Below are 25953 nucleotides of genomic sequence, written 5' to 3' on the forward strand. Positions count from 1 at the left end.
ATGTAATTTTTTTTTTACGGAAATGATAGAATGACTTCTCGAGAAGGAGAATTTATATATTTATACTTCTTCAAAAAGCTATAAATTAACTTTTCAAAAATTTAAAAGTTTTTTTTAAAATAGTGCCAAACACAGGTACTGACTTTTCATAATTCAAATGTTAGAAAAAGTAGCTTCTGCTACTTCCAAACGGGTTCTAAAAAGCTGAATTTGTCTCACAAAATTAAGATTTTTATTTGAAAAATTCTATATGGCCGCCTTTCAGTCTTTACTCAGATTCACTGTCGCTGTTCATCTACATCGTCAATATGTCCCTACTGTCAGAAAATAACAGAGACGATCACTTACTGTTTACTTAACTCGTTAAAAAATGCTGATCGAAATCCTCAATTGCTTGCTATGCTAAAAAATATGCAACCAATTAGTCTTTAAAGACTACACTTTAATATCATCTGTTATATTCGCAAATTCTGCCAAATTGCCTCGTAAAATCTAAAAAATCTCCATTTAGCTTGCAGTCCCCGTGAAAAAAATATCTTAGTTTTACTTAATTTACTTTATTATTTTCTTTCTTTTAACTTATATTTAATTTGACTATACACTATTAAATGTATATCATTAGTATACTTTTTAAAAGATTTTATTTTTTACTATACTATTCTGTTTTGGACATTCTTATATTTTATTTTTTATTGATTAATGAAATATAATCTACTTAAAAAAAATGCACCTTTAAGGAGAGCCATATTGACAACAACAATATAGTGACTAGTGTAAGTAATATCATCATCGTCTTAAGAGGTGTTCAAATATAATGCAATCAAAACCGTTAAGAAAATCTTATTCAAACTAAAATTTGATTGAAATTGTGAAGAATCATTATATTGGATTGATATTTGAATATAAACTTAAAAAAAAATCAATTTGAAACAGTTGAATACCTATTCGTTGCTTGTGATTATATGTAGCTGGTGTGATGTAGGTGGACTCAAAAGTTTAGTAAACATTGCTTGTTATTCTGTATTATAAAATAACACTCTGAGAGATGAATTGCCGCCCCAATGAAAAAAGAAGCTATAACGAAGTGGTTATTGGTTTTTATGTTATAATTTAGAATGTCTAACTGAGTAAAAATGATGGAAGTTTTTGACACTTAAAACGATAGATGCAAAAGTAAAGTATTTGTAGTTAAGTAAAGTGTATAAATTCCACTTTATTATGTTAAGACCTTAGGATTTGTTTGTTCTAAAAAAAGATATTTTTTAATTTTTCTAATCTTTTATTATTAATTTTTTTCCAAAACACACTAAAAAATATTTTTTTAATAAATTAATGGCATCTAAACAAACTAATCCGAAATTCCATGTTATCATATGATTTCAACTTTTTTACTCAAATAATTTTTTCAACTCATAGGCGTCATCACAAATTCATAATTGCTATTCTTATGCGCTTATAAAACTCTTACAAATGTGAAGAAAAAAGTAGTGAGTTCTTTTCTTATAAAATGTTAAAAAACACAAGTGGAATCATATAGTACTTTCACAAGAAATTCTGACATATGTGGTGAGCTTTGATAATTGTTTAGGACGAAAAATAGCATAGTTTGAGGATACCCCGTTCTGAAGAACATGACACAAGAGTTAAGAGTAAAGAGGCATTTGAAGTGTTAAAAGTGGTTGTGTAAAACAAGCTAAGATGTTGTTAGGGTTGGTGGTTTAAGAAGACTTTAAGGTGAATATGTGAAGTGGAATATAATGTGCTTTCATTATGATTGTCATTTTATGATGGAATAAATTCTTATTTCATCGAAACTCTGCATTTTACAAAGTACACTTTTGTTCCAAGATTAAAATAAGGATAATGCTCCATTCTATTATTAACCATCAATCCAAGCATAGGTTAAAGCAAAGTTATGTGCCTCTGTGGCTGTCCCTCACTAACACTAACATCTCTTTGCAGTGGGACAAGTTTGGTTGGACCTGTGTCTTGGTAGAAGCCAACATTGATCTTTTGGGACCAAACATGTGTCTCAACTCTTTGTCTTTGGTACTATTATTAAGTAACCAAACCAAAGTCCTAATCCTGCTGTGGCCTATTGACTTTTGGGGTTAGTATTCTATTCTATTTGCTGCTGCTGCTAACTTAGGACACCAACCAGATTTAATACTTTACGGCGTTGACTAAGTTATGTTGATCAGGTCCTTGTGTGTTGCATCATTCAATGGAACCATGAACTGGATTTGATGAATTTATGTGAGTGAGTGACAAGATTGACTTGAGGTGTTGCTTCTATTTGTAGTGTTTTCTTTTGCAAACTCCAAGATCATGGTTGTGCACAAAGACTAAACTATGTCTTTGAAAAAACCATGGTCTTGAGAGATTATAAACAGGAAGCTGAACATTTTATCAATGCTTCTACAGTTCTAGTACTAGCTAGTGGTAAGAGGGAGGGGTAAAATAAAATAAAGATTAAGTTTACGTATACTTAAACTACTACAAACTACAGAGTCAAGGTCAATGCACTTACTATGCATATTAAATGTCTTTTGCAATTAATAATGGGACGCCTTAGTCAACCACAATAGTCAATGCTACCTTTGATAATGTCTATGTCATCAGTTTGCAATTTCCAACCATGGTATTGAGGGGAATTAATTTAAGCCCTGAAAGCAAAGTGGGAAACATCCCCATTGGCCAATCTCTTCAAAGAGATTGAGCTTTCTGGTGTGAAAAGGTTGGAGCAGGGTGTGAATGAAGCAGAGAAAAAATAATAGAAAATTTTATAATGTTTACAGTGGCAGATGGAAATTTAAACAGAGAGTGGTTGGTATATAAAAAAAAAAAAATCAATCCAGCTGAAAAATTATTTACATATATGACTGTTCAAAATGCTTGCTGAATCAATGATACAATAAGTAGATATCACCCTCAGACATGACTCTTTTGGTAATAGGTACATTTCAACATGCAAAATTACCAATGATAATCAAGTGCAGATATGAAAAAAGACAATAAGTGAATAAGCAATCAACTTCAACTTTAGACATGATTGTCTGAGATTGGAAACCAAGCAAGACAAAAGCCAAAAGCACATCAATTAAGTTTCCATCTTCATATAGGGTCAAACATTGTGGGACAAGGTAGAACAACTCATAATAACGGAATCAGATATGAAGGTTAACACATGCCATGCCAGTTTTACTATCAACTGAGTAGAAAAAAGAGAGGGGGTGGTGAAAGTGAAACTTTGCCAACATAAGGAAGAAGAAGGAACAATCAAATTCAGTATCCAAACTTTTCTTTTTCTTTTTATATATTGGTTGGGCCTATACATAGTGCTACAACATTACAATATTACAACCTTTTTTATTTATTCCCAAATGTGACTATAACAAAACATAGCCAAAAGAATCAGCAATAATCTAGAGAAAACAACTAGAAATGATGATAAACAAAGAAAGCTTCTACAAGAAAGTGGTGCCTGCCCGGCCATGGTGTAACAGATAGTGAGCAATCTGATCCCTAGCCTGCACTGAAGCAGCAGACCTAACACCATTCTCTGCCACCATCTCATCATCAAAGAGATCAAAACTCCAATCAGGATCCATCTCCTCATTCCTCATCTCACATATATTGTGAAGAACACAACAAGCACCAAGAACAACAGGTAAATCCTGAAGCTTCACTTCAGTCCTCTTCTGAAGACAAGACCACCTACCCTTAAGCCTGGAGAATGCACCCTTAGCTACCTTTTGTATGTCTCCAATCTTCTCATTGAAAGCATGCTGAGTCCAAGTTAGATTCTGGTGAGTGTAAGGTACCAAGATCCAATCCATGAGAGGATGTCCAGAGTTTCCAACAACCCAAACATCCTTCAAGCTTCCCTTGCTAGCTCTCTGAAACAATGCAGATTTTTCAAGAACTTGATCATCAGGCATTGAACCAGGCCAACCAATACACACGTCAGTGAAGACTCCTCTTGGATCAACCACTCCTTGGACGGTTATGGAGTAAGAAGTCTTCTGGTTCCTCTCCGTATGGCGCTTGTTGAAGTAAGCAGCTACATTAGTCTTTGGAGCAATGATCGGAACATGTGTAGTGTACATTGATCCACCAACATCAGGGATCCCAAAAACCGATTCGAATTCTTCCTTGTTCTTCTTCATAACAGACTCATCAGGCCAATGAAGGAACTTAGGCATCAGAACCGTTTTAATGGCAGAACAAACCTCAAGAACAAGCTTATGACACGTGGATATCCCGAGTCCGAACCGCTTCGACACCAGTCGGAGCGGGTCACCGGTGGCGAGCCGCCAAATGCAGACGGCCACGCGCTGGCGAACGGGAATCGCGTCGCGAAGCATGGTGTTCTTCTTCGTAACCGCGGAATCTAACTCTCTGCAAATCATCTCGAACGTTCCTTTGCTCATACGGAACGATCTTCGGAACTCTTCTTCTGGAAAATCCGGGTGGCTGCATCGCTCCCACCAGTCCTTGGACCGGTCCTTAACCCATAGCCTCCGCTGCGGCCCCATGGAACTCGACCCTGCACTCGCCTGCACCTGATTATTATTATCCGGAGAATTCGCAGATCGCCGAGCCTTCTTCGTTGGTGAACCAGAATAATCATTTTCCAATCCTTCAACTTCAAGCTTGAATTCGTTGAATTGACCTTGGAATTGCGACGCTGTTGCGAAGTAGTTATGATGATTAGGATTGAACGGAATCGTTGGCTTCATTTCTTCTGGATCCATCACTTCCTTGTTATCAAAGTGAATTAGGGACGAGAGTAAATCGTTAAGTGAAGAACCGGTACTATTATTAATAATATTAATATTATTATTAATATTAATCCTTCCTTCTCCTTCTTCTTCTTCTTCGTCTTGTTCGTTCCTGTGACGTTTTTTGTTGAGAGAGAGAAAATTAGAGTCCATATCGGGGAACAAGTAAGAGTAATCTTCGAGGGTAAGAATTGGAGGTGCTGACCCAATTTCCATGTGAAAGAAAGGATTAAAAGGTGGCGAAGTTTGGGAGTGTGAACAAAGAATGTGAAATGTGAATGGTGAAGAATTTAATTTTGGAAGAGAAAGAGGGGGTTGGTTTTACTTTTTATACGAAGCAACAAGAGAGGAAGCGTGAGTGCAAATGTGAACGCGTTCTGCTTAGTGAAACCTGCTTTGACCTTCTGACTATGACTCGCGTGTATTACTACTCGGTGGAACAAAAAAGAAAAAAAATGAAACATGGTGGTTTTGGAGTTATTTATATATTCGGATCCGAACGCGTTCGAAATGAAAAACGTTGGGATAAGGGATAATAAGAAAAGGGGGAGAAGCTTCGGTCAACTGGTCAATGGGGAATCTTGTAAGGTGGATGAGGCAAGCAACTGTAAGGAATTATAAGGATGAGGACAAATGAAGGAGTTGCGAAATTCAGTTTCTTCTTTTTGGATCTTACTAATTACTATAGCTTGTACTAATTGCTAAAATGCTAAGTTTTTAGTTCTCTTGGTTATTGTCATGGCTTAACTTGTAACTTTTACTCGTTTTTACTTCTTTTAGTCTTTTGTACTCTTAAATATACAAAATTTCATATGAAAATAATATTTCAGACTCGTTAAATTAATTGACATATTTGACTAACAATTTAACATAATATTTACTAGAGTGAAAATATTTTATTAGAGTGACACTTGAGATTTTTTATTTTATTTTACTCTTTACAGTAAAGTATCGTTTTTGTCCTCAACGTTTGGGGTAAATTTTATTTGTGTTCTTAATTTATTTGTAACCCTAATATTTATAAAAAAAATTTAATATTATCCTGCCGTCAATTACACATCATGAACGTTTTAGTACAAATATCTCGAATAGAATCGATGATCCACTCCGAAAAATAATTTAACTAATTTCTACAAAATTTACATAATTCACTTTTCTAGAGACATAATTGAATCTAAACACAAATAGTGTGTATAATATTAAAATTGAATCCATCTAACTGAGACCTAATTGAGAATGAATACATCCAAGTGAGAATAATTAAAAATATAATCTGATTTGTTAGTATAATTGATAGTAGGATAACATTGAATCACTTTTATAAACGTTAGGGATACAAATAAGACGATTTAAACGTTAAGGACACAAATAGAATTTACTCCAAACATTGGGATAAAAACGATACTTTACTCTACTTTTTATTTGTGTGTTATCAATCAGAGTCCTGCTAGTAAATTATTGGAATATTTGTACTATGTATACAATAAACAATATGAATTAAAAAATGAACATCACTCATACTATTCAGAGTTATTAGGGATAATAAACATCTCATTCCAAAAGTTTAAGTTAATTTTGAGATTCATCTTTATTATATATATTGTATAGATATTTCATTAACTCTCTATATTTCTTCTATCAATAATGAAGGTGTTGACATGTGTCAGCTACGCTTATTGTTATGGGAAAGATCGGGGAGTATCGGGAACTTGTGGGAATATTGCTTTTTTCAAGGGTTGAATTTTATTTGTGCGAATATTGATCAATCAGTAAAAAGAATCATGCATACCTCCGTGGAAATTTCGTGCCCGTTTTCATTTTCACTGTTAGAACATAAATCAACTATTAGTAAATTTAAAATTTAAATAATCAGTCATTGTTTACTTATTGGATCATATATATATATAATTTTTTATATTTTAAAGCATTTTGGTTACTCAATATTGACAATAAGTTGCTAGCAATCAATATCAATACGGTTAAATTATTCTGTTAATTTTTATAATTTTATCTACAAAAATTCAAATAAAAAAATATAAAAACCTAATTAAAAACTTTAAGAAATTATAAAGACCAGCAAAATAGTTAAACCCTATACTAACTTGCTTTTTAGAAAAGAAAACATAATTTGCCATTAAGGTTTTTCTATTATGAAAACAATATCATCTAGCTTATGGGTATTTTATATGATCAGTTTTCAATGTTTTGATTATAATTTTATAATTTATCCTTCACTTTTATATTAGAAATAATTTAATTTTGATATATTAATAAAAATAATTATATTTTATATTAATGATGTGAATATAATTTAAGAAAATAATTATAATTATATAATTATATAAAACATTTTATATTATCACTACATCAAAATTAAATTTTTATATTATCCATTCATTATGATATTTAATTTTTATAATAATTTCCTAAAAAAATTATGTACAAAATATAATATCGTTTATTAATGATGTTATAATTATATTGACGAAATACCAAAATTACCTATATATTTATTATTTTAGTAAACAAATAGTAACTAAATTAATTTTGTATAATAATAATATTAATAATATAAAGATTATTTTAGAAAAATGGTATAAAGTCGTTAAGTTGTATTTTTAGTCGTTTAGATACAGGTGTGTATATTTTAATATGATACAAAAAACAAACAATTAATCATAGTCTAATGGTTAGAAATTCTGTGTAAGCAACAACTTTCATGATTCAAATGTATTATAGTTTCCTACTATACTTAATTACCTATTTTGAAATGGTTCATAAAAGCTTATAAAGGAGTGAGGTTCAATGGATTGACCGAATTAAATCAGTTCACTCATATTTATGACCAATTTGAATAGGTTTATAAATAATTTTTTTAATTTTTAATTTATAAAAAATTATAATATTAATATTTGATGTAATTTTTTAAATTAAATTATAATTTTTTAAAAAATTATTTAAATATTTATAAAAAGATTAAAAAATAACTTTTTTATAATAATTTTTTTATTTTTTTAAATAAATATTTTTAGGACTAAAAATCAAAATATAAAATAAATGTAAAATTCATCATTAAATCAAACCTAACTCAATATTATACAATTTATTCAAATAAAAAAATATTACATGAATTTTTTCAATCACCTCTTTATGTAAATCGAATGAGTCAGATTAGATTTAGTTCTTTATATAAATCTAATAAATCTATTTCGATTTATGCAAGCATATATGATTATATGCTGTCCTATACTCCTAGTAAATCAAAATAAAGTGATTAGATTTATTAGGACAGTATGCATGCATAAATCAAAATAGGATGATTAGATTTATTAGAATAGCATGTATGCATAAATTAAAATAGGCTGATTATATTTAATTATGTTTTTTATTATTTTAATTATTTTGATTTATGTATTTTTTTATTTTGATTATTTTTTACTTAAAAAAAAAGAATTTTATTCTAGTAAGAGAAATAAATATAACAACTTTAATCCCTTTGGACGTTGATTTTCCTATCGTTTCTCACCTTTGTCTTTGTTTGATTGCATTTTTTGTTTCTTTTAGATAGAAACTTTGTTTATTTGAATGTAGACCAAAATAAAGTTGTTGGAGAAATTATTTCATTCTAAAATATTTGTTTAATTATTAAAATGAAAATTTAAACTTTAATGGTAGAACTTGTATTTTGTTATCCTTGTTAAGAAAAATTCAAAAAAATTTTGTCGAGAAATATATTTAGATAGTATATGAGTTCTGATTAGATGTATTAGGACAGTATGTATGCATAAATCGAAATAGGATGATTAGATTTACATAGAGAGCTAAATCTAATCTAACTTGTTAGAAACAAGAGACTAAACTGGAGAAAAGATTTGTGTATTATTGAATGTATTCAAGTTGTCTGTTCAAGTTGTCTGAAATAATACAATATGAAAGGGTATTTATAGGTACTAAGAGAATCGTAATAATAAGGACGTAATCTCCTATAATAAATATTCAGATGTACTAAATAATATTAATTATATTCTAACATCCCCCTCAAACTCAAGTGACAACTTGAGTTTGAAACTTATTTAAAACAACGAAATAAAGAGAAAAAAACTGCATAAATTGATAAAACGGGTGCAGACGAAACTGTCAGAAAGAAGCGCAGACAGAACTGCAGCTTGTCTGAAGGAAGCGCAGACGGAACTGCCGCTTGTCTGCGTAGATGGAATTGCTGCTATCTGAGGGAAACGCAGAATTGCCACAAGGAAACACGCAGACAAAACTGTCACAAGAAAAGGCAGACGGAATTGCCACGAGAAAACGCTGACGGTACTACCACGAGAGAACGCAGATGGAACTGCCACAAGAGATTGCAGACGAAACTGCCACAAGAGATTGCAGACGAAACTGCCACGAGAGGAGGCAGACGGAACTGCCATGAGAGAATACAAACAGAACTGTCACGAGAGAACGGAGACACAACTGCCAAAAGAGAGCGAAAACTATATGATTTCTTCATGAGAATAGGTAAACAACGGATGACAATGGTGTTGATCATTCGACTCGAAAAAAATACAAAACAGAAAAAATAGGCTAGTCGGTGAGGTGAAAAAACAGTAAAGGAGTGACAAAAGAGAGAGAAGAATGTCATTGAGAAAAAAAAATACAAAGACTACGGTGATTTCACCGCAAGAAAAATAACCTATCCTCTTCAAGGAGGATACCATGGCTCTGATATCATGTTAGAAACAAGAAACTAAACTAGAAAAAAGATTTGTGTATTATTGAGTGTATTCAAGTTATCTGTTCAAGTTGTCTGGAATGATACAATATGAAAGGGTATTTATAGGTACTAAGAGAATCGTAATAATAAAGACATAATCTCCTATAATAAATATTTAGATGTACTAAATAATACTAATTGATCCTAATTGATCCTAATTATATTCTAACATAACTTATATAAAGAGGTGATTAGAAAAATTTATATAATATTTTTTTATTTGGGTAAATTATGTAATATTGAATTAGACTTAATTTAATTGTGTGTTTTATCTTATTTATTATTTAAACTTAAAAAAAAATCAATTAAACTGTTTATACAAATTAAACTTTAATCTGATTAAATTTAGTGGCTTCGATACAAAAGATAATTTTCATTCTATATATTAATGAATTAATAGATACTACTATCCATCTTTTTATGTGCTAAATGTGGATAATGATAATAAAATTGAAATTAGTCAAGATGGTAAAAATATTATGCTGAAACCAAATGTCATGGGTTATAAGTTAATAAAATATTTTTGTATAAATTATATATGATGAAGAATATTTAAAAAAATTATACATCAATTCTCTTTAACGCCCACCCTTTATATCTTCGTTATATATAATAAAAATAAATGTACATATTAAAAATACTTGAAAACTATAATAAATTACTTAAATCAAAGTATCAAAATATATTAAAGGCCTTGAAAACCAAACTAAATAATGTAGGAAGGAACTTCAACAAAATAATTTTAGAAATATTTGAACCTAACTCAAATTTGTTTTAACTTTTTCTTTTACAAACAACAAAGCTAAAAGTGGCAAATTTTTAGGGAAAAAAAACTATTTAAGCCTTCATACTTTAATTTAAAATTTGTTGCAGTCAAAAGACTATTTCAAGCTTCAACAACTAAAATCTTTTGAATATTTTATTTTGGTACTATGATATATTATGTCAAGTGTGAATGATTTTCTCATATGTGAGAACCAAGAAGAAAATCAAACTTTAGGTCTATTAGTAGTAGGAACTAGGAAGTAAGTGGTCGGTAGCATTATATTACTAGCAAATAAATAAATCTTCAAATGTTTGAACATCAAAAAAAAAAACATTCAAATGTCAAAAATTATTTTTAATATAAAATTAGAAATGGTATTTTAGTTGAATATTAATATTTGAAATGTATTACAGTATTACAGAAGTCATTCAATACGTTTCTCACGTGTTGACTAATATGCTACAACGTGTTTAACACGCTTCTCACGTATTGGCCAAAATACTGCCACGTCTCTAACATATTCCTCACGTATTGCAACATATTCCCTACATGTTGACTTCTCAAGTATAAAATTCACCCATCTGTAATTATACTAAATAATCTCATTTCTAAAAAAAACACCAATATATTTTTCATATAAAAAAAATCAGCGTTCAAATGTTTAAGAATCTGGAGCTGAATTTTGACCTTATAATAATTGTAATAAATAATCGTAATCACATGCATGCTCATCATGAGTGAATGTCTTCAAAGTTCAAACCGCGGTTTGAAAGAAAAATGATCTATCCCAAATTCCCAATGCTGTTGTCATCATTGCCTACGTCATCCAACGTCAGCATATTTTATTTTATTGAAAAAGGAAGTATTTTTACTAATTTATGAAAAAGTACCTGTAATGTTTTGATTTTATAATTGTGCCCCAAACCCGAAATCAGTGGCTGGTGTTTACTGTTCTTCAATTTTCACTCTGGAAATTTGTGAGCCCCAGAAAGCAAGGAGGGCACTGTGTCCACTCGTTCCTCAATATCCCCGAACATTCACAGAATCATAGGCCACACTAGCTTCAGTTGTTGTTCACTTGTTCTGCCATGGCGTCCCTTCTTAAAGCACCTTCCTTTGTCTCTCCTCTGCAGCAAAAGGTGATTTTTATTTATTTATTTATTTGTTTTCGGAGTTTAGTTATGTTGCTTGTTGTACCCTTATTGGGATTTTAGCAATGTGGCCTCGAGTTGTAGAATTGCTTTATCTAATAAATTGGTACAAAGGGGTTTTTAGTTTGTGTGTTTTGTGCCCTAATTGAGGAGCTCTATTATAAGATGCGAATTGGATTCTTATAATGCTAAGTTACTCATGTTGTTTAGCTATTTTAATTTAACGTTCCAAGTTTAGGAAAATCAGGAAATAGATTACTATGTAAGAATCGGAATCTGATCATTTTGGATTTCGTTGTATGTGGAGATACTCAAATAATATCATGAAAGCTTGAGTTTTTAGGTCCTTATGACATGCTTTGATGTTTATTGTCTTCTCTGTTCTTCGTAGTAGTCATGGTTGTCATAAAAAAAAAAAAACAAGGAGGTGAAAAAGTGAATGGCGGTAATTTTGTAACTTTCAATTATCTGTTTGAGGAAAAGATAAAAAAAAGAACACATGTTTTGGTTGGTGTTTCCCAATCAGATTGGTAAAATAAATAAGGCATCAATGAATGGATCATGAAAGGAGGTTTACTCCCAAGTAGATTGGAAGTGAACTTGTCAAATACAACTTTAGCTTGTAATTGCAGCAATTTCTTATGAGTGAGCCTTCAGCCTTGGCTCTGTATGTCATGTAACATGCTTTATTGACTCTCTTTTGTTCCAGTTGAATTATGCCAGCTTTTCACCCATGACCACTAAAATTCAATCCAACTCTTGTCATGCTAACGTGAGAAATGGGAGATGCCATGTTCCTAACATGACGATAAAAGCTCAGATGAGCGTTGGAGGAGATGTACTTGACAAAGAATCAGTTGCTACTAACAAAGACGAGAACAGTATGTTACTTTTCATTTTCAGCTTTATTTTCATGTTTAAGGGTTGTTTTTGCCTATCTGTCTTTTCCCCCCTTAATATTTATTTTGTTGCTGCTTTTCAGATTATGGTGTTGTTAGCATTCACCATGTTGGAATTTTATGTGAAAACCTAGAAAGATCCCTTGACTTTTACCAAAACATTCTAGGTATGCCATCTCTTGATTATTTCACACTAAAATGTGTTGTATATATGTACCTGTGTAGCAAGAAAGAAGTTTTTGAATAACTAGATTCAATGAAATTTAGGCCTCGAAATAAATGAAGCAAGGCCACATGATAAGCTTCCATATAGGGGTGCTTGGTTGTGGGTAGGCTCTGAGATGATTCACTTGATGGAGCTTCCAAACCCTGACCCGTTAACTGGACGGGCAGAACATGGAGGGCGAGATCGTCACACGTGTATTGCAATCCGGGATGTTCTCAAGCTGAAAGCAATCTTTGATAAAGCTGGTATTCCTTTGTTCCTTGCTTAAATTTTAAATGCTCATACTTCATCATAGTTCACTATGATTTGGAGCTTTTGAAATGGTAAAATTCCAAAAGAGATCAATAAGAATAACTAAGTCTTATCCTACTAATGGGGGCCAACTATATAGATCAAACAACACCGTAATGACTTCTCAATCATATTTACATCAAGAATTACCAAAGATATGCTCCATATTTAACCTTCGCTTTCTTATTTGAATTTAATTTTGATACGCTGAGTCTTTACATTATTATTCAATCAAATCCTTCTGTTCGTATGACAATTCAAGTAGTGGATATGAGATTTTTTTGTTGATGTGTGATTGATAGTGTGCTAAAATTAAATTCTTTTTATTTTATAGGTATTCCATACACACTTAGCAAATCCGGAAGACCGGCAATCTTTGCACGCGACCCTGATGCAAATGCTCTTGAGTTTACACAAGTTGAAGGCTGAAGGTTTTGGGGTACCATTTGCTATTTCTATACCTTCTAGTCACCAGGAAGCAGAAATAAATGTACAGATTATTGTATATATGCAGTGGCACTAGCAGCTAGCAGAGTACTGCTTGATATAACTTTTCTTATTTCCAAGTGCCAACTCAAAAGAGATGATATTGGCTTATACCAGCAAAATGTAATGAAAGGCAGTGTTGAAAGTAACAAGATTGAGCAGAGTGATTTTTCACTCAGAGCATCAGAGAGGATGATATATATAGATACGCACACACAGGAGAAAATGATTTTAAGAAGTAAAATTGAAGGTTGTGTTTGGATTGCTGATAATAAAAAAGGATAAATTCTTACTTGATTTTGATTTATGGTAAATTGGTTTATGTTTACATATCTTATCCAAAAACAAACTTTTAAAATGATATTATACTATAAACTTTAAAATGGCAATGAAATAACAAACTTGTTCCTAGTAATATTGAAATCATATTACATTAAACAAATACGAAATAACAGTCCATTATCTTATGATTGTTATATTTTGTCGATGGTAGCATAATGGGAAAATGTCACGATAATTACAAATATCATAATATTTTATGCATCATAAATCTGCATCTTGTCCAACACATCTCTATATTGATTTGAACTATGTACGCTATAATCCAATGGGGCAAGGAAAGTTTATTTACAATTTTTTTGTATAGGGAAAAAATGCTTTACCTAAATTCCAAAAAATGTTATATAAACCCTTTGTGCAATTCAAATGCTAACTAACGGTTTCAATGCAGCAAGTAAAAGTCATATATGTTTTCTAATCAAATGAGGACACTCCTGACTTCCACTCTTGAATGGCAGAACGTAAAGTATGGTTCGGAATCAACATAGAATTTCTGAGTTTATGCTTTGTCACCGGTGAAACGTTGTGTCTGCTAAGCCATGCTTTGATTGCTCTGTACTCATAGGTGAAACCATCCGCAGCCACGTGCGGATCATCCATTATTTCCTGCGTTACAACCAAGAAGGATAATGTATATCTACATACAAATATCAACACTCTAAACATATATGTTCATCAGATAAGTGAAGTTCTTTTACCTGAAGGATTGGACAATAATACTGGCTTGGTGTGTGTATACTCTTTCTTCTTCCTATCCTTGCACCTGCATCTGCCACAACAGAAAGTCTTTCAAGCTGTGGAAGAACTTCAGTGTCAAGATCTGGTCTATCCCTGCATCTAAGTGCAACACATTTAAGGGCAATTTGGGCCAATTCCAATGTCTCATTGAGAGGCCAATCACCAGCTGATTTATCTAAAATATCACCAAGGGAGCCCTTCATAACTGCATCTTCAGCAGCCAAAATGAGTCCACGCGCGTGGCGAGAAGTAATCAGCTGAAGAGTTATAAGTCCAAAAGCATATACATCTGATTTTGTACGGACTGTGCCAGTCCTCTGATACTCTGGATCCATGTAATGGAGAGTACCGGCAAGCATGGATTCTCTGTACTCTGTGACATTGTCAGGCACGACATCTGAAAGGAGTTTAGCCAGCCCTACGTCCGCAATTTTGCTCACATAATTCCTGTCTAACAGGATATTGCCAGGTTTGATATCTCGATGAACAATAGGCTCTGGCTTTGTGTTGTGTAAGAATGAGAGCCCACAGGCCATCTCAAAAACAATATGGAATCGAGTAAACCAAGGAAGAGGCTGTTTCTCATTTCTCTTGAAAATATAGTCTTCTAGACTTCCATTGTCCATGTATTCATAAACAAGGCAACCGGTATCAGGACAAGCTCCAAGTAACAAAACCATGTTTGGATGGTGTAGTTGACTAAGAATCTCAACCTTCAAGAAATGGGAGAGAATAATATGAACGACTTATATTTCTTTAATTGCAGCATACAAGTATTACATTCATTTAATGCGTTAAAAACTACTACTGTTCAAGACAATTTAATGAAAAATAATGGGTCAAAAGCTACGAGCTTGAAACTTTTGAATAATTTATCAGCAAGAATCAAACGAGGGCTTTTGGATACTTGGATTGCTAATGCGATGTTCACAGTTTAAACCTTTAAAAAGTGTGAAGAACTGGGTTAGATGGAATAACAATTTAGTAAAGAATTTGATTTGTATTAAAACTCTTCTAATATAAACAACTTAAAAAGGAAGAACTAAAGAACAAGGGAAACCTCTTTCAGAAACTCCTCTTTCTTGTTGATTGCATCTGGATGGAGAACCTTTACTGCTACTGGTGTGTGATCCAGAGTGCACTTGTAAACTTTCCCATACCCTCCTTCACCAATTACCAAGTCCTCAGAGAAGAAATTTGTTGCTTCCTTGATTTCATCCATGGTGTAAATTCTGTATCTCTTGTCATGTGAGATCAATGTATCGACTATTCTCTTTTTTTCTATGGATTCTTTAAGGACATCAAGTTCAGCAATCTGTCTTTCATACGACTCTTTGGCAAGCACGTTTTTTGCCTCCTCAAGTTCCTTCATAACTTTTAAATACTTCTCTTTCTCTTCAGCAGCAACTTTTCTCAAAGTCTGCTCGTTTTCAAGGGAAGCATGTACTCTTTTAGCTTCTTCAAGAGATTCAGAAGAAAGTAGAAGGGTCTGCAAGTGAAGGCATGGATGTAAACATAAGATACTTAACAATTAGTACCCTATGTTTGAAGGTAAAACCTTGCATTTTCTTTCACCAAGTTATATTCAGTGATACCTTTTGTTGGCACCAGCTTAGGCATTGAAGTTGGAAATTAGAAATGATTAAAGATTGAGCAGAGCTAGAGAGGATTTCAAACTATAAACAAAGAAAAATAAATATTATCATCTCACCTTGTTTCGAACATGAGCTAGGTCTTCACAGGCTTGTTTGTACATAGCAATAGTATTCTGCAACTCCAGCTGTAGCCGATCCACTTCTTCTTGCATTGCTAACTGCATAAATACACATCATGTGAACATCACTGCTCTCATGTGAGAACTGCGAAATCTAACAATTCCCGGTAAATCACAAATCATTCATCTGCTAGCAAGAGAGGAAATTACCTGTTCACGTTGCGCAGAAGTTACATAGTCGAATGAGTGGAGGCTAATAGCTTCAAAATCATCACCACTGCTAGAATTATCAAATGAGCTCCTGCGACTGGATGTTTGTAGACCAATATAACTACGGTCTGATATCGATAAAAATCGAAAATTTTTTAGAATTGGAGTATTAATTCCGGACATTTCTCTGCAAATCCCTACACCACTTTCCCCTTTATTTTCTTGAGAATTCACAGAATACCTTGAACTACTCTCTGTTGGAAGAAAAATATGATAATGAGAAACTAACAAATTCTTCAATAAAGAATGACACAAAGATCTTAAAATGAAATATTTCTATCATACCTTGAGAATTAAAAGATGAAGAATCAGCTAACTTCGACATAATTTTATCTCTAGCTACAAGATATACATCACAGCTGTCAGGAGCACTTCTTAGAACGGTCGCTGATATCCCTGGTCCTTTCAATTTTCTGGGACAAGGGCCAGAAAAAAAAAAAAGATGAAGAAGTTACTTTAATCTCGTTTATCCAGGAAAAGATTTTGGTTGTCAAACTACTGATTGCAATAACTCAACTAGAAAAGATGCAACCTACAAGAATTTAAAAATCCAGTTGATCTATTATAGAATAAAGCTAATTCATATTTATAAATTATAAGTTCCATTCAAGATATATTATCTAGTAGCAAAATTTATGAAACCTGTCTTTAATAGACACAATAAGATACTGCAAAATTATCAAGAGGGTACTAACAAGAAGAAAACCGAAGAATTAACACATCTGGTTTTTCAACCCTGAATATTTAGAACACATATGTATAGTACATGCCTTGTAATAAAATTTGAGGAGTCAGGACCCATCACTAGTATCTGGATGCCAGATTCAGAGATAAAGCTTAGAAGTGCATCTGCAGGATTGTCATCTTCTAGTAGCAAGGTTTCCATCTGCAAGATTCCAGTTTAATTTGGTTTCGGTCACATAATAACTTTCTCAATGTCAAAGTGAATTTAAAACAACATTAAAACAAAAACCGAAAACAAACAGAGTAACTTACCCTGCTTGATTTGCATAGTTCTTTGAATGGAACGAAGATTTCTTCAGATTTTTGCTTCACATCCTGCACATAAGCTGCTAAGACATCCGAATCTGCTTCCGAAATCGGAACACACTCTCCAGCTGGGAATTCCAAAACACCACCCATCCTTGTTTTCAGTAATTCAGTTATCAAATTCAAAAAAATAAAATTAGAATACAAAAATCTTCAACCTTTTTTTAGCTAAAATTTTGAAAATTGTATCAATTGCAGTGAACAGCACTAATCAACGGCTGAAGAATCCAAAAGCGAAAAGTGAAGGAAGCACATACATGGCGTTGGAATTGAAGTGACTCTAGGGATGACGTGGACTAAGATGAACCTATCGGCTTGAGGCACTAGATTCTCCGCCGCCCATTGCACGGCTCGCCTGCTTCCCCTGGCGCAGCCGGAGCTTCCACTGACGGCGACAGCAACCGATCTCATTTCAGCACCGGCGACGGCGAAGCTTGACATCGGAGGAGAAATGGAAAATGGAAATATGTATTATGATTATTATCTTGTTGGTTATTGTTTTGGTCAAATTATGTTATGCTCTTGGTCAAAGCAAGACTTGAATTTAATTGGTCCACGTTTCTCACTCATTGAACCACTTCTTTAGTTTCAATTTACCGTTTTCTGTTATATTCACACTTTACACGTCCTGGATAAGCACCCTTTTGTTATTAATAAAAGAAATGTGGAAAAGCGCATGTATTATTGTGAAATTGATACATAAATATCTTAGATAATAATTTAATTAAATATATTAAGTTATTTAATAATTTTTAATTGTATCTGAATTTTTACATAAACAATTATTATTAAATTGGTAATCTTTTAAGTTGGTTGAATAAATATTTCCCTCAATTTCATGCCATGCATTTGTTAGTAGGATGCACGGTGCTAGGAAATAAAGTCCAATGGATATTCCAGTCCGCCAATGATCCTCAGCCCATTAGACCCAACAATTTATTGGTGTCTTTGGAGGAAAAGAAAAGAAGAAGAACTAAGTCTGAAAAAAAATATAGTAAATACTGTTTTCGATTCTTGTTCTTTTTTTTTGTCCTGACACATATCGCACCTTAATTATTCTTAAACTTTAATCAAATCTACCCATCAATAAAATTAGACAAATCAATTTGTGCAGGCAATAAATTGCCCGTCAGATGAAGTATGATGTGTCAATGTCAAGTATTAGGTGTTAACTTTAAATGTTTATAAAGACTTAAAAATTCTTCCCCGCAAATAAAAAAAAATAACAAACAAAACCCCTCTTTTCTCTTCTCTTCTTTTTTTTTCTTTCTTCTCTTCTTCTTCTTTCTATTCGACCAGTCACCATTATCTCCATCACCATCGTCATCAAGCTTCACATTCACAACCATCACCATGGCATCACCATTGCCAAACCAACCTCTCTTTTCTTCTTCCTTTTCTTTTCCTTTTTTTCTCTTTTTCTTTTTCCATCGTGTCATCTCTAGAACCACCATCTTCTTCCTCTGTTTTGCCACCAACAGTCACTACCACCGTGGTTCCCTCTTCCTTCTCTTCTTTTCCTTCTCATCCTCACCCAACCTCCCTCAATAACTCACTCCAAATCTTTTCGGCGTTACTAAGATCCTCGTTGTCCTCACCGTCCTTTAAGCTGTCATTGCTAACAACTCCCTCCCCTGACTGGTACACTGTCCAAAGCCTTTTGCCCTGTCTCGTCCTCCGCAAGCGCTATAAGAGCCCCACATGGCATCTGGTGAGACATTAAAGTTCGTCGCCGAGGCCTTTTGGTTGCCCCCCAATTCTTCAATTATTGTCTTCTTGTATATACAAAGTGTGTGTTAAATTCTTAATAATATATGAATTACTAGTTGATTTAATTACTCTGTTGGTCCCTAAAGTTTCACCAAATTTTTAATTAGGTTTTTATACTTGTTTTCCTTTCAATTTAGTTCCTACACTACTTTTAATTTTGTAATTACGTCTTTTTTATGTTAAAAATGTTAAAATTAACATAATATTTTTACCAAAATACATGTGGTTGAACATTCAATTAAGTTTTTAATTATAATGCATTCAATTTGCGAAAAAAATATTCAGTTAACTCTAATATTGTTTATACTAGGAAGGACTTAATTACAAAATCAAAGCAGTGTAAGGACTCAATTAAAAGAAAAAAATATAGAGACCTAATTAAAAATTTGGTGAAACTATAGGAACTTACAGAATAATTAAACTTTACTAGTTTTATGATATTGTCAAGGTTAATGCAGAAAGAGTTTTAAAATTGTGGAGATAGATAGTAATGATAATAGGTCTAAAAAAAAGAAAAAAGAGGAGGAGGAGGAAGAAGACGGAGAGGAAGAGGAGGAGGAAGAAGTGAAAGGATTTTTCAGTCCCAATAATCATTTGGAGTTGACATCTAGCACTTGGTATTGATACATTATACTCCACTTGATACATCAAACAGGCAATCCATTGTCAACTAGTTGCAAGGGTCAATTTGTCCAATTTTACTGATAAGTGATGGACCTAGTTGAGATTTAAGGATGATTAAGATGCGATATATCTCACGAAAAAAATGTCAAGGACCAAAAAGAGTATTTATCTAAAATAAAAAGAAAAAAAAATTATAAGAAGAATAAAATGTCACCAGATTTTAATTTTTGCTTATGGGTAACACATTAGTCCAATCATAAAGGAAATAGGATAAATTTGTATATTTTCTAATAATATGCATAAATACGTCAATGCTAGCAGATTAATATTTTTATTTTTCTAATCTTATATTTAAATTAGTATTAATTACTTTTTTTATATTAAAAAAAATCGATCCTCTAATATTCTCCTATACATCTTCATTTTATAATTTAAAACATAAAATTTTTATTTATTTATTTTTATTTCTTTTCCATCACTTTTCTTACCAAAAGTGAAAGTATACAAAAACATTATGTACAAGAATAGTAGTTATACATTTCTGGTAATTCAATACAAGAAACAAATGTCACAAGCAACTTAATTGCAATATTTAACTACGTACAAGGTTTAGACATTTAGCACAAGTAGCAGTAAAATTCATGATCGGTCTGGATCGGAAATAAAGGGGAGCTTAAATTGCAATAATACTCCTCAAAGCACAAGATTCTCAATCCAAAAATATCTAGCGCCATCACAACACCTCACCATTATTATTCATAACGAATCTATATATATAATGAAAAAATATAGGTAAATAATTTTTAATTAGTCAATTTTAAATAATTATAATTAATAATAATTAATTAATATATAGTGTAATTCAATAATATTTATTAATTTATTGTTAATTAGATTCTTATTAATTATCTAACAGAACTGATATATAATTAGTGCAACCTAATCCGCTTTATGCTTTCCCGTTAATGCAACCCAATCCGCTATACTTAGTGCTGGCGATTGCAGTAGGAGAATTTTATTTTGGAAATTACTTTAATAAAGATATTGAAAATATCTTTTTTTAAAAAAGTAGTGATAATAGGTGAGTGCCGAAATTTATGTGAATGCAGAAATAATAGTGTTAATCGATACTTCTTAATACGTGCTATTTAGGTTTTTGGTCGCTTCGAACAAATTCATTCCTCTCTTTAATATTTTTTTTTCTTTCAATTTTTACTTATCTATTTCCAAAACATGAATGTTAGTACAAATTACTTTTAGATTTTGTTGCATCTATACAAACAAGTTTTAGAATTTTAATTTATAATTTTAATATGTATTTTTAAGATAAGTAACAAAAAAATTAAAAAATAAAATATTTTTATTACCATGAAATTAATGTCAGAAACAATTTTCAGAAAAGTAGTGGTGATCAGTGAGCACTAAAATCTATGTTAACGCAACAACAATGCTAGTCGATACTTCTTAATACGTGCAATTTAGGTTTTTACTCGGAGCAAATCTATTTAATTTCTCTCTTCGATATATTTTCTTTTCTTTTAACTTTTACTTTTCTTCTCCCAAAATATGAATGTTAGTACAAATTATTTTTAGATTTTGTTGTATCTATGCCAACGAATTTTAGAATTTTAATTTATAATTTTAATATGTATTTTTAAGATAAGAAATAGATAAATTAAAAAATAAAATATTTTTATTATGATGAAATTGATGTCAGGCCCAATTTTTAAAGTAGTGATGACTGATGAGCACTAAAATTCATGTGAACGCAAAAAAATGCTAATTGATACTTCTTAATACGTGCCATTTAAATCTTAACTCGATTCTCTCGAATTCATTCCTCTCTTCAATATTTTTTGTTTGTTCTTTTAACTTTTACTTTTTTTTTTTCAAAACATGAATGTTAGTACAAATTACTTTTAGATTTTGTTGCATCTCTGCAAACGAATTTTAGAATTTTAAATTATAATTTGAATATGTATTTTTAAGATAAGTGTTTGATAAATTAAAAATAAAATGTTTTTATTATGATAAAATTAATGGCAGGTACAATTTTTAAAAAAGTAGTGATGACTGGTGAGTACTAAAACCCATACGAACACAAAAATAATGCTAGTCGATACTTATTAATACGAGCTATTTAGGTCTTTATTCGTTTCTAACAAATTCATTCCTCTCTTCAATATTTTTCTTTTCTTTTAACTTTTACTTCTCGTTTTCCAAAACATGAATGTTAGTACAAATTACTTTTATATTTTGTTGCATCTATCCAAATGAATTTTAGAGTTTTAATTTATAATTTTAATATATATTTTTAAGATAAGAGATAGATAAATTAAAAAATAAAATACTTTTATTATGATGAAATTGATGTCAGCCACAATTTTTAAAGAAATAGTGGTGACTGGTGAGTTCTAAAATCCATGTGAAGCAAAAATAATGCTAATTAATATTTCTTAATACGTGTCATTTAAGTCTTTACTAAAGTCCATTCCTCTTTTCAATATTTTTTTGTTTTTTTTTTTTATTTTTACTTCTCTTTTTCCAACGCATAAATGTTAATACAAATTAATTTTAGATTTTGTCATCTATGCAAACGAGTATTAAAATTTTAATTAATAATTTTAATATATATTTTAAGATAAGTGAGAAATAAATTCAAAAATAAAATATTTTTATTAAGATGAAATGGATGTAAAACATACACAATTTTTAGTCAAAAAAAAAAAAAACATACACAATTTTTAAATAAGTAATGTAGGAGAGTTTTCCATTTCTTTTCATAAAGTTTCGAGTGTTGTGTAGAAGTTAGTAAAAACAAAGAGCCTTGCTTTAATTCATATATTTTCTCTTGGAGTTCGACAATGCAAAAAAGGTTAGTATATGAAAACTTCTCACGAAGGTGAAGAGAAGAGGCATTAAAGAAGTAAATTACACTCTAAATTATGGATGGTGACAAAAAACAAAAGAACTAGGAGAGGACAAGATTGTTATATCTCTCCCAAATAGAGAACAAAGGGTCATCAGAAGAAGGAAGAAAAATTGTGCCGGTAAAGAATCCATATGTTTTTGGTAATTATTTTTAGGTTCTTACTTGGATGTATGTAAAAGAGACTAATTGGATTTTGAGAGGGGTTGACATCATCCATAGTAGATAAGGTGAAATATTAGAAGAGCAAAGTTGAATGGTTCAATTGATTATTTTAATCTTGTATGGCCAACAGAGCTACTAGAAACTTAGATATCATAATAAAATTGTAGGAGTATGTAATAAAATCGAAAAAACACGTAAAGATAACTATATATATACACAAAAAAACAAAATAAACTTACAGAATTTTAAATTTTAAACTTTTTTATAAACTTTTAAGGTGGGGGATTTAATACAAATAACATGCCGTGGCTAAACAATTTTTATCTCCTTACCTGAATGCCAAATCAAATGGCAGCCGTCATGAAGGGCGAGGCCGCCGCAGCTGAAGCGAGACTCCCTAGCTGTCAATGAGTTATTAATACCTTATATATTATGTATTTTTTATGTACTCTCACTCTAAAAATATTAAAGAAAATAAATTTACATCTACTATTGATACAAAAAAATAATCTTAGGTAATAATTTATTTTAAAAAGAATAAGAACTCTTTTAAAAAATATTTGTTGAGTTATTGCACCTTATACCCTATATATTTTTTATATGTTTTCATTATAAAAAAAATTACATCTAGATAACAGAATGCAATCACTCTTTTAAAGAAACTCAAGTGTTAAGCTCTTGATGAGAGAGAAAAGAGAATGAGATCTGAAAAAGAGAGCAACGTGAATTTCATTATGAATGAATGAATATTGCAAATACTAGAATTAATGCAAAATTAGTAGATAATTAATACAAAAAAATTTTTAAATATAGAAATAGAATTTATAATAAATATTAGATAATAAGACAAATAAATTTTTAAATATAAAAATACAATATATACTAAATATTAGATAATAAATTTACAATTTTATTAAAATAATAAATAATTTTTTAACATAAAGATTGAAGACAACATAAATAACTAAACTCAGATTTATATTCTTTTAAATTATAATCCACTAATAATACAAAATATTCAAAGTAAAATAAATAATCCTACTCGTACTTATCTAAATATTCTTTATCATCGTCAAAATAATCTTTTATCTGAAAATAAGAGAGAGAGATTGGTATTTTAACATTTCAAGCTGATCATTTCCTTGTACTACTACTCTATCTTCTATCTTCGGTTCAAAAGATGCATTTCATCAACCAACATGTTAAGTCACTTTCCATAAAAATGAAAATGTACAAGTAAAATACATAATTTTACATTTCATAAAAGTATTTACTAACTACAATACAAACTCAATTATTGAAAATTTTGATTTTCCTTATATGAAAGGATGTAAGATATGGGAGGGTAAAATTACAAAAATAAACGAGACACACATGATAAGAAGTAACAAGGGTGATTAATAAAACCATCTCCGACCAAGCTCTTAAGCATGAACTCAGAGCATCATAAAAACAAAGGAAGCACCAGAAGTCCAGAACCAAATGACAACAAAAGGAAAAGAAAATAATTTCACATTACCTCTTGAAGCTCAAAAATCACTCAATTCAGTGCATCGTCATCTTGTTCTTTTCTTGTTGGCAAAAAGATGCTCATTCACTATACATAAAAGATGCTGATCTATATCTGGTACATGAATAACAATATACTTTTTTTTAATTTTAAAATAAACGGAAATGACAATTTATTCAAAGTTAAGTCCTTGTCTTGGTGGATCGAAGTGGTGCTTTAGCTGGACAAATCTTATTGGATCATTTTCTGATATATCTAAACTTCTAAGCATAGACTAAATTTAATTACATTAATATATAAAAGCAAATTTAAATATGTATTAGTTACATTAATATATCTAAACTTCCAAGTTTCAAGTGTAATCAACTACGCTAGTACACTAATGTATTCGTTAATGACGAATTCAGTTAGGAAAATCCACTCTAAAGTTTAAACATGCATGCATGATACTAACCCAGTCCACTAAGCTATCATCCATGGCACCTGAGAGATCCACAGGGCGCTTCCGACTTAGGATTTCTAACAGCATCACTCCAAAGGAGAATACAATCGGACTTCTCTGTCAATTTTCCACTTGATGCATATTCAGGAGCTAGGTACCTGCGTGCGTGTTAGCATGTGAAGATCAAGACATCAAGCTATATTCATTATTTATAAGAATACCCCTTAATTTGATTAGAAGTTATGTTAGAATTATTTTTTTTATTAGCTAATGCAACAGATACCTCCACAACAATAACATCAAAGTCTTATCCCACTAGTCAGGTCGGTTATATAAATCAAACGATGCTATTGAGTTCTATCATATATCATGTTTACAGAAAGACCGTTTACATGTAGATCTCATTTGACTACCTCATGGATGATATTCTTAAGTTTTTCTCTACTTTTCATCTATTATCCATCTTTCTTTTCATCTAACATCCTGACTGAGTGTTCTATCGGTCTTCTTCTCACATGTCTAAACCACTTGAGATGCGATTCTATCATTTTTTTCGCAATAGGTGTTACTCTAACTCTCTCTCTTATATCTTCGTTCCTTATTCTATCCAATCGCGTATGACCACTCATCCATCTCAACATTTTCATCTTTGTCACACTTAACTTATATTCGTGCTCCTCTTTGGCTGCCAAACACTGTACCATAAAGCATAGCTGGTCTGATAGTAGTACGATAGAATTTGCCTTTAAATTTTAAAGACATTATTTTGTCACATATAAAACTAGACGCACTCTGCCATTTTGACCAACCTGTTTGGATCCTATGATTTACATCTTGTTTAATATCTCCATTATTATGTATGATGCACCCAAGATATTTAAAATTTAAAAACTTTTTGTAGGCTGTTTTTTCTAATCCTCAGATCTGTATTAGGGTTTTTTATTTGGTAGCCGAACTTACATTCCATATATTCCATCTTATTACGGCTTATGCGCAGACCATACACTTTTAGAGGTTCTCTCCATAAA

At 31.3% G+C, this 25953-nt stretch overlaps 3 protein-coding genes across 4 annotated transcripts; 1 reads left to right on the plus strand and 2 right to left on the minus strand.

Moving 5' to 3' along the window:
- Positions 1-3284: 3284 nt before the first annotated feature.
- On the minus strand, positions 3285-5088 carry LOC107496912 (protein ALP1-like). The gene has a single exon (XM_016118241.3). It carries the CDS (start codon positions 4998-5000, stop codon positions 3468-3470), a length of 1533 nt encoding a protein of 510 aa, XP_015973727.1. The 5' UTR covers positions 5001-5088; the 3' UTR covers positions 3285-3467.
- A 6175-nt stretch (positions 5089-11263) lies between these two features.
- LOC107496902 (glyoxylase I 4) lies at positions 11264-13681 on the plus strand. The gene is made up of 5 exons (XM_016118230.3): positions 11264-11460; positions 12182-12353; positions 12455-12538; positions 12639-12842; positions 13223-13681. The coding sequence occupies exons 1-5, from the start codon at positions 11410-11412 to the stop codon at positions 13315-13317; spliced, it is 606 nt and encodes a 201-aa protein (XP_015973716.1). The 5' UTR covers positions 11264-11409; the 3' UTR covers positions 13318-13681.
- Positions 13682-13882: 201 nt separating this feature from the next.
- On the minus strand, positions 13883-17973 carry LOC107496886 (U-box domain-containing protein 34). 2 transcript variants are annotated; one of them, XM_016118214.3, is made up of 9 exons: positions 17743-17973; positions 17432-17553; positions 17206-17321; positions 16721-16848; positions 16376-16629; positions 16163-16264; positions 15512-15940; positions 14412-15164; positions 13883-14319 (listed from the first exon to the last, which is right to left on the minus strand). In XM_016118214.3, the coding sequence occupies exons 1-9, from the start codon at positions 17924-17926 to the stop codon at positions 14128-14130; spliced, it is 2280 nt and encodes a 759-aa protein (XP_015973700.1). In that variant the 5' UTR covers positions 17927-17973; the 3' UTR covers positions 13883-14127. The 2 variants fall into 2 exon arrangements, with proteins under 2 accessions (XP_015973700.1, XP_015973706.1); XM_016118220.3 differs by having other exon boundaries at positions 17432-17579; positions 17743-17880.
- Between the last annotated feature and the right edge of the window lie 7980 nt (positions 17974-25953).

Source organism: Arachis duranensis, chromosome 1, assembly GCF_000817695.3.
Source record: "Arachis duranensis cultivar V14167 chromosome 1, aradu.V14167.gnm2.J7QH, whole genome shotgun sequence".
Classification (NCBI taxonomy): Eukaryota; Viridiplantae; Streptophyta; class Magnoliopsida; order Fabales; family Fabaceae; genus Arachis; species Arachis duranensis.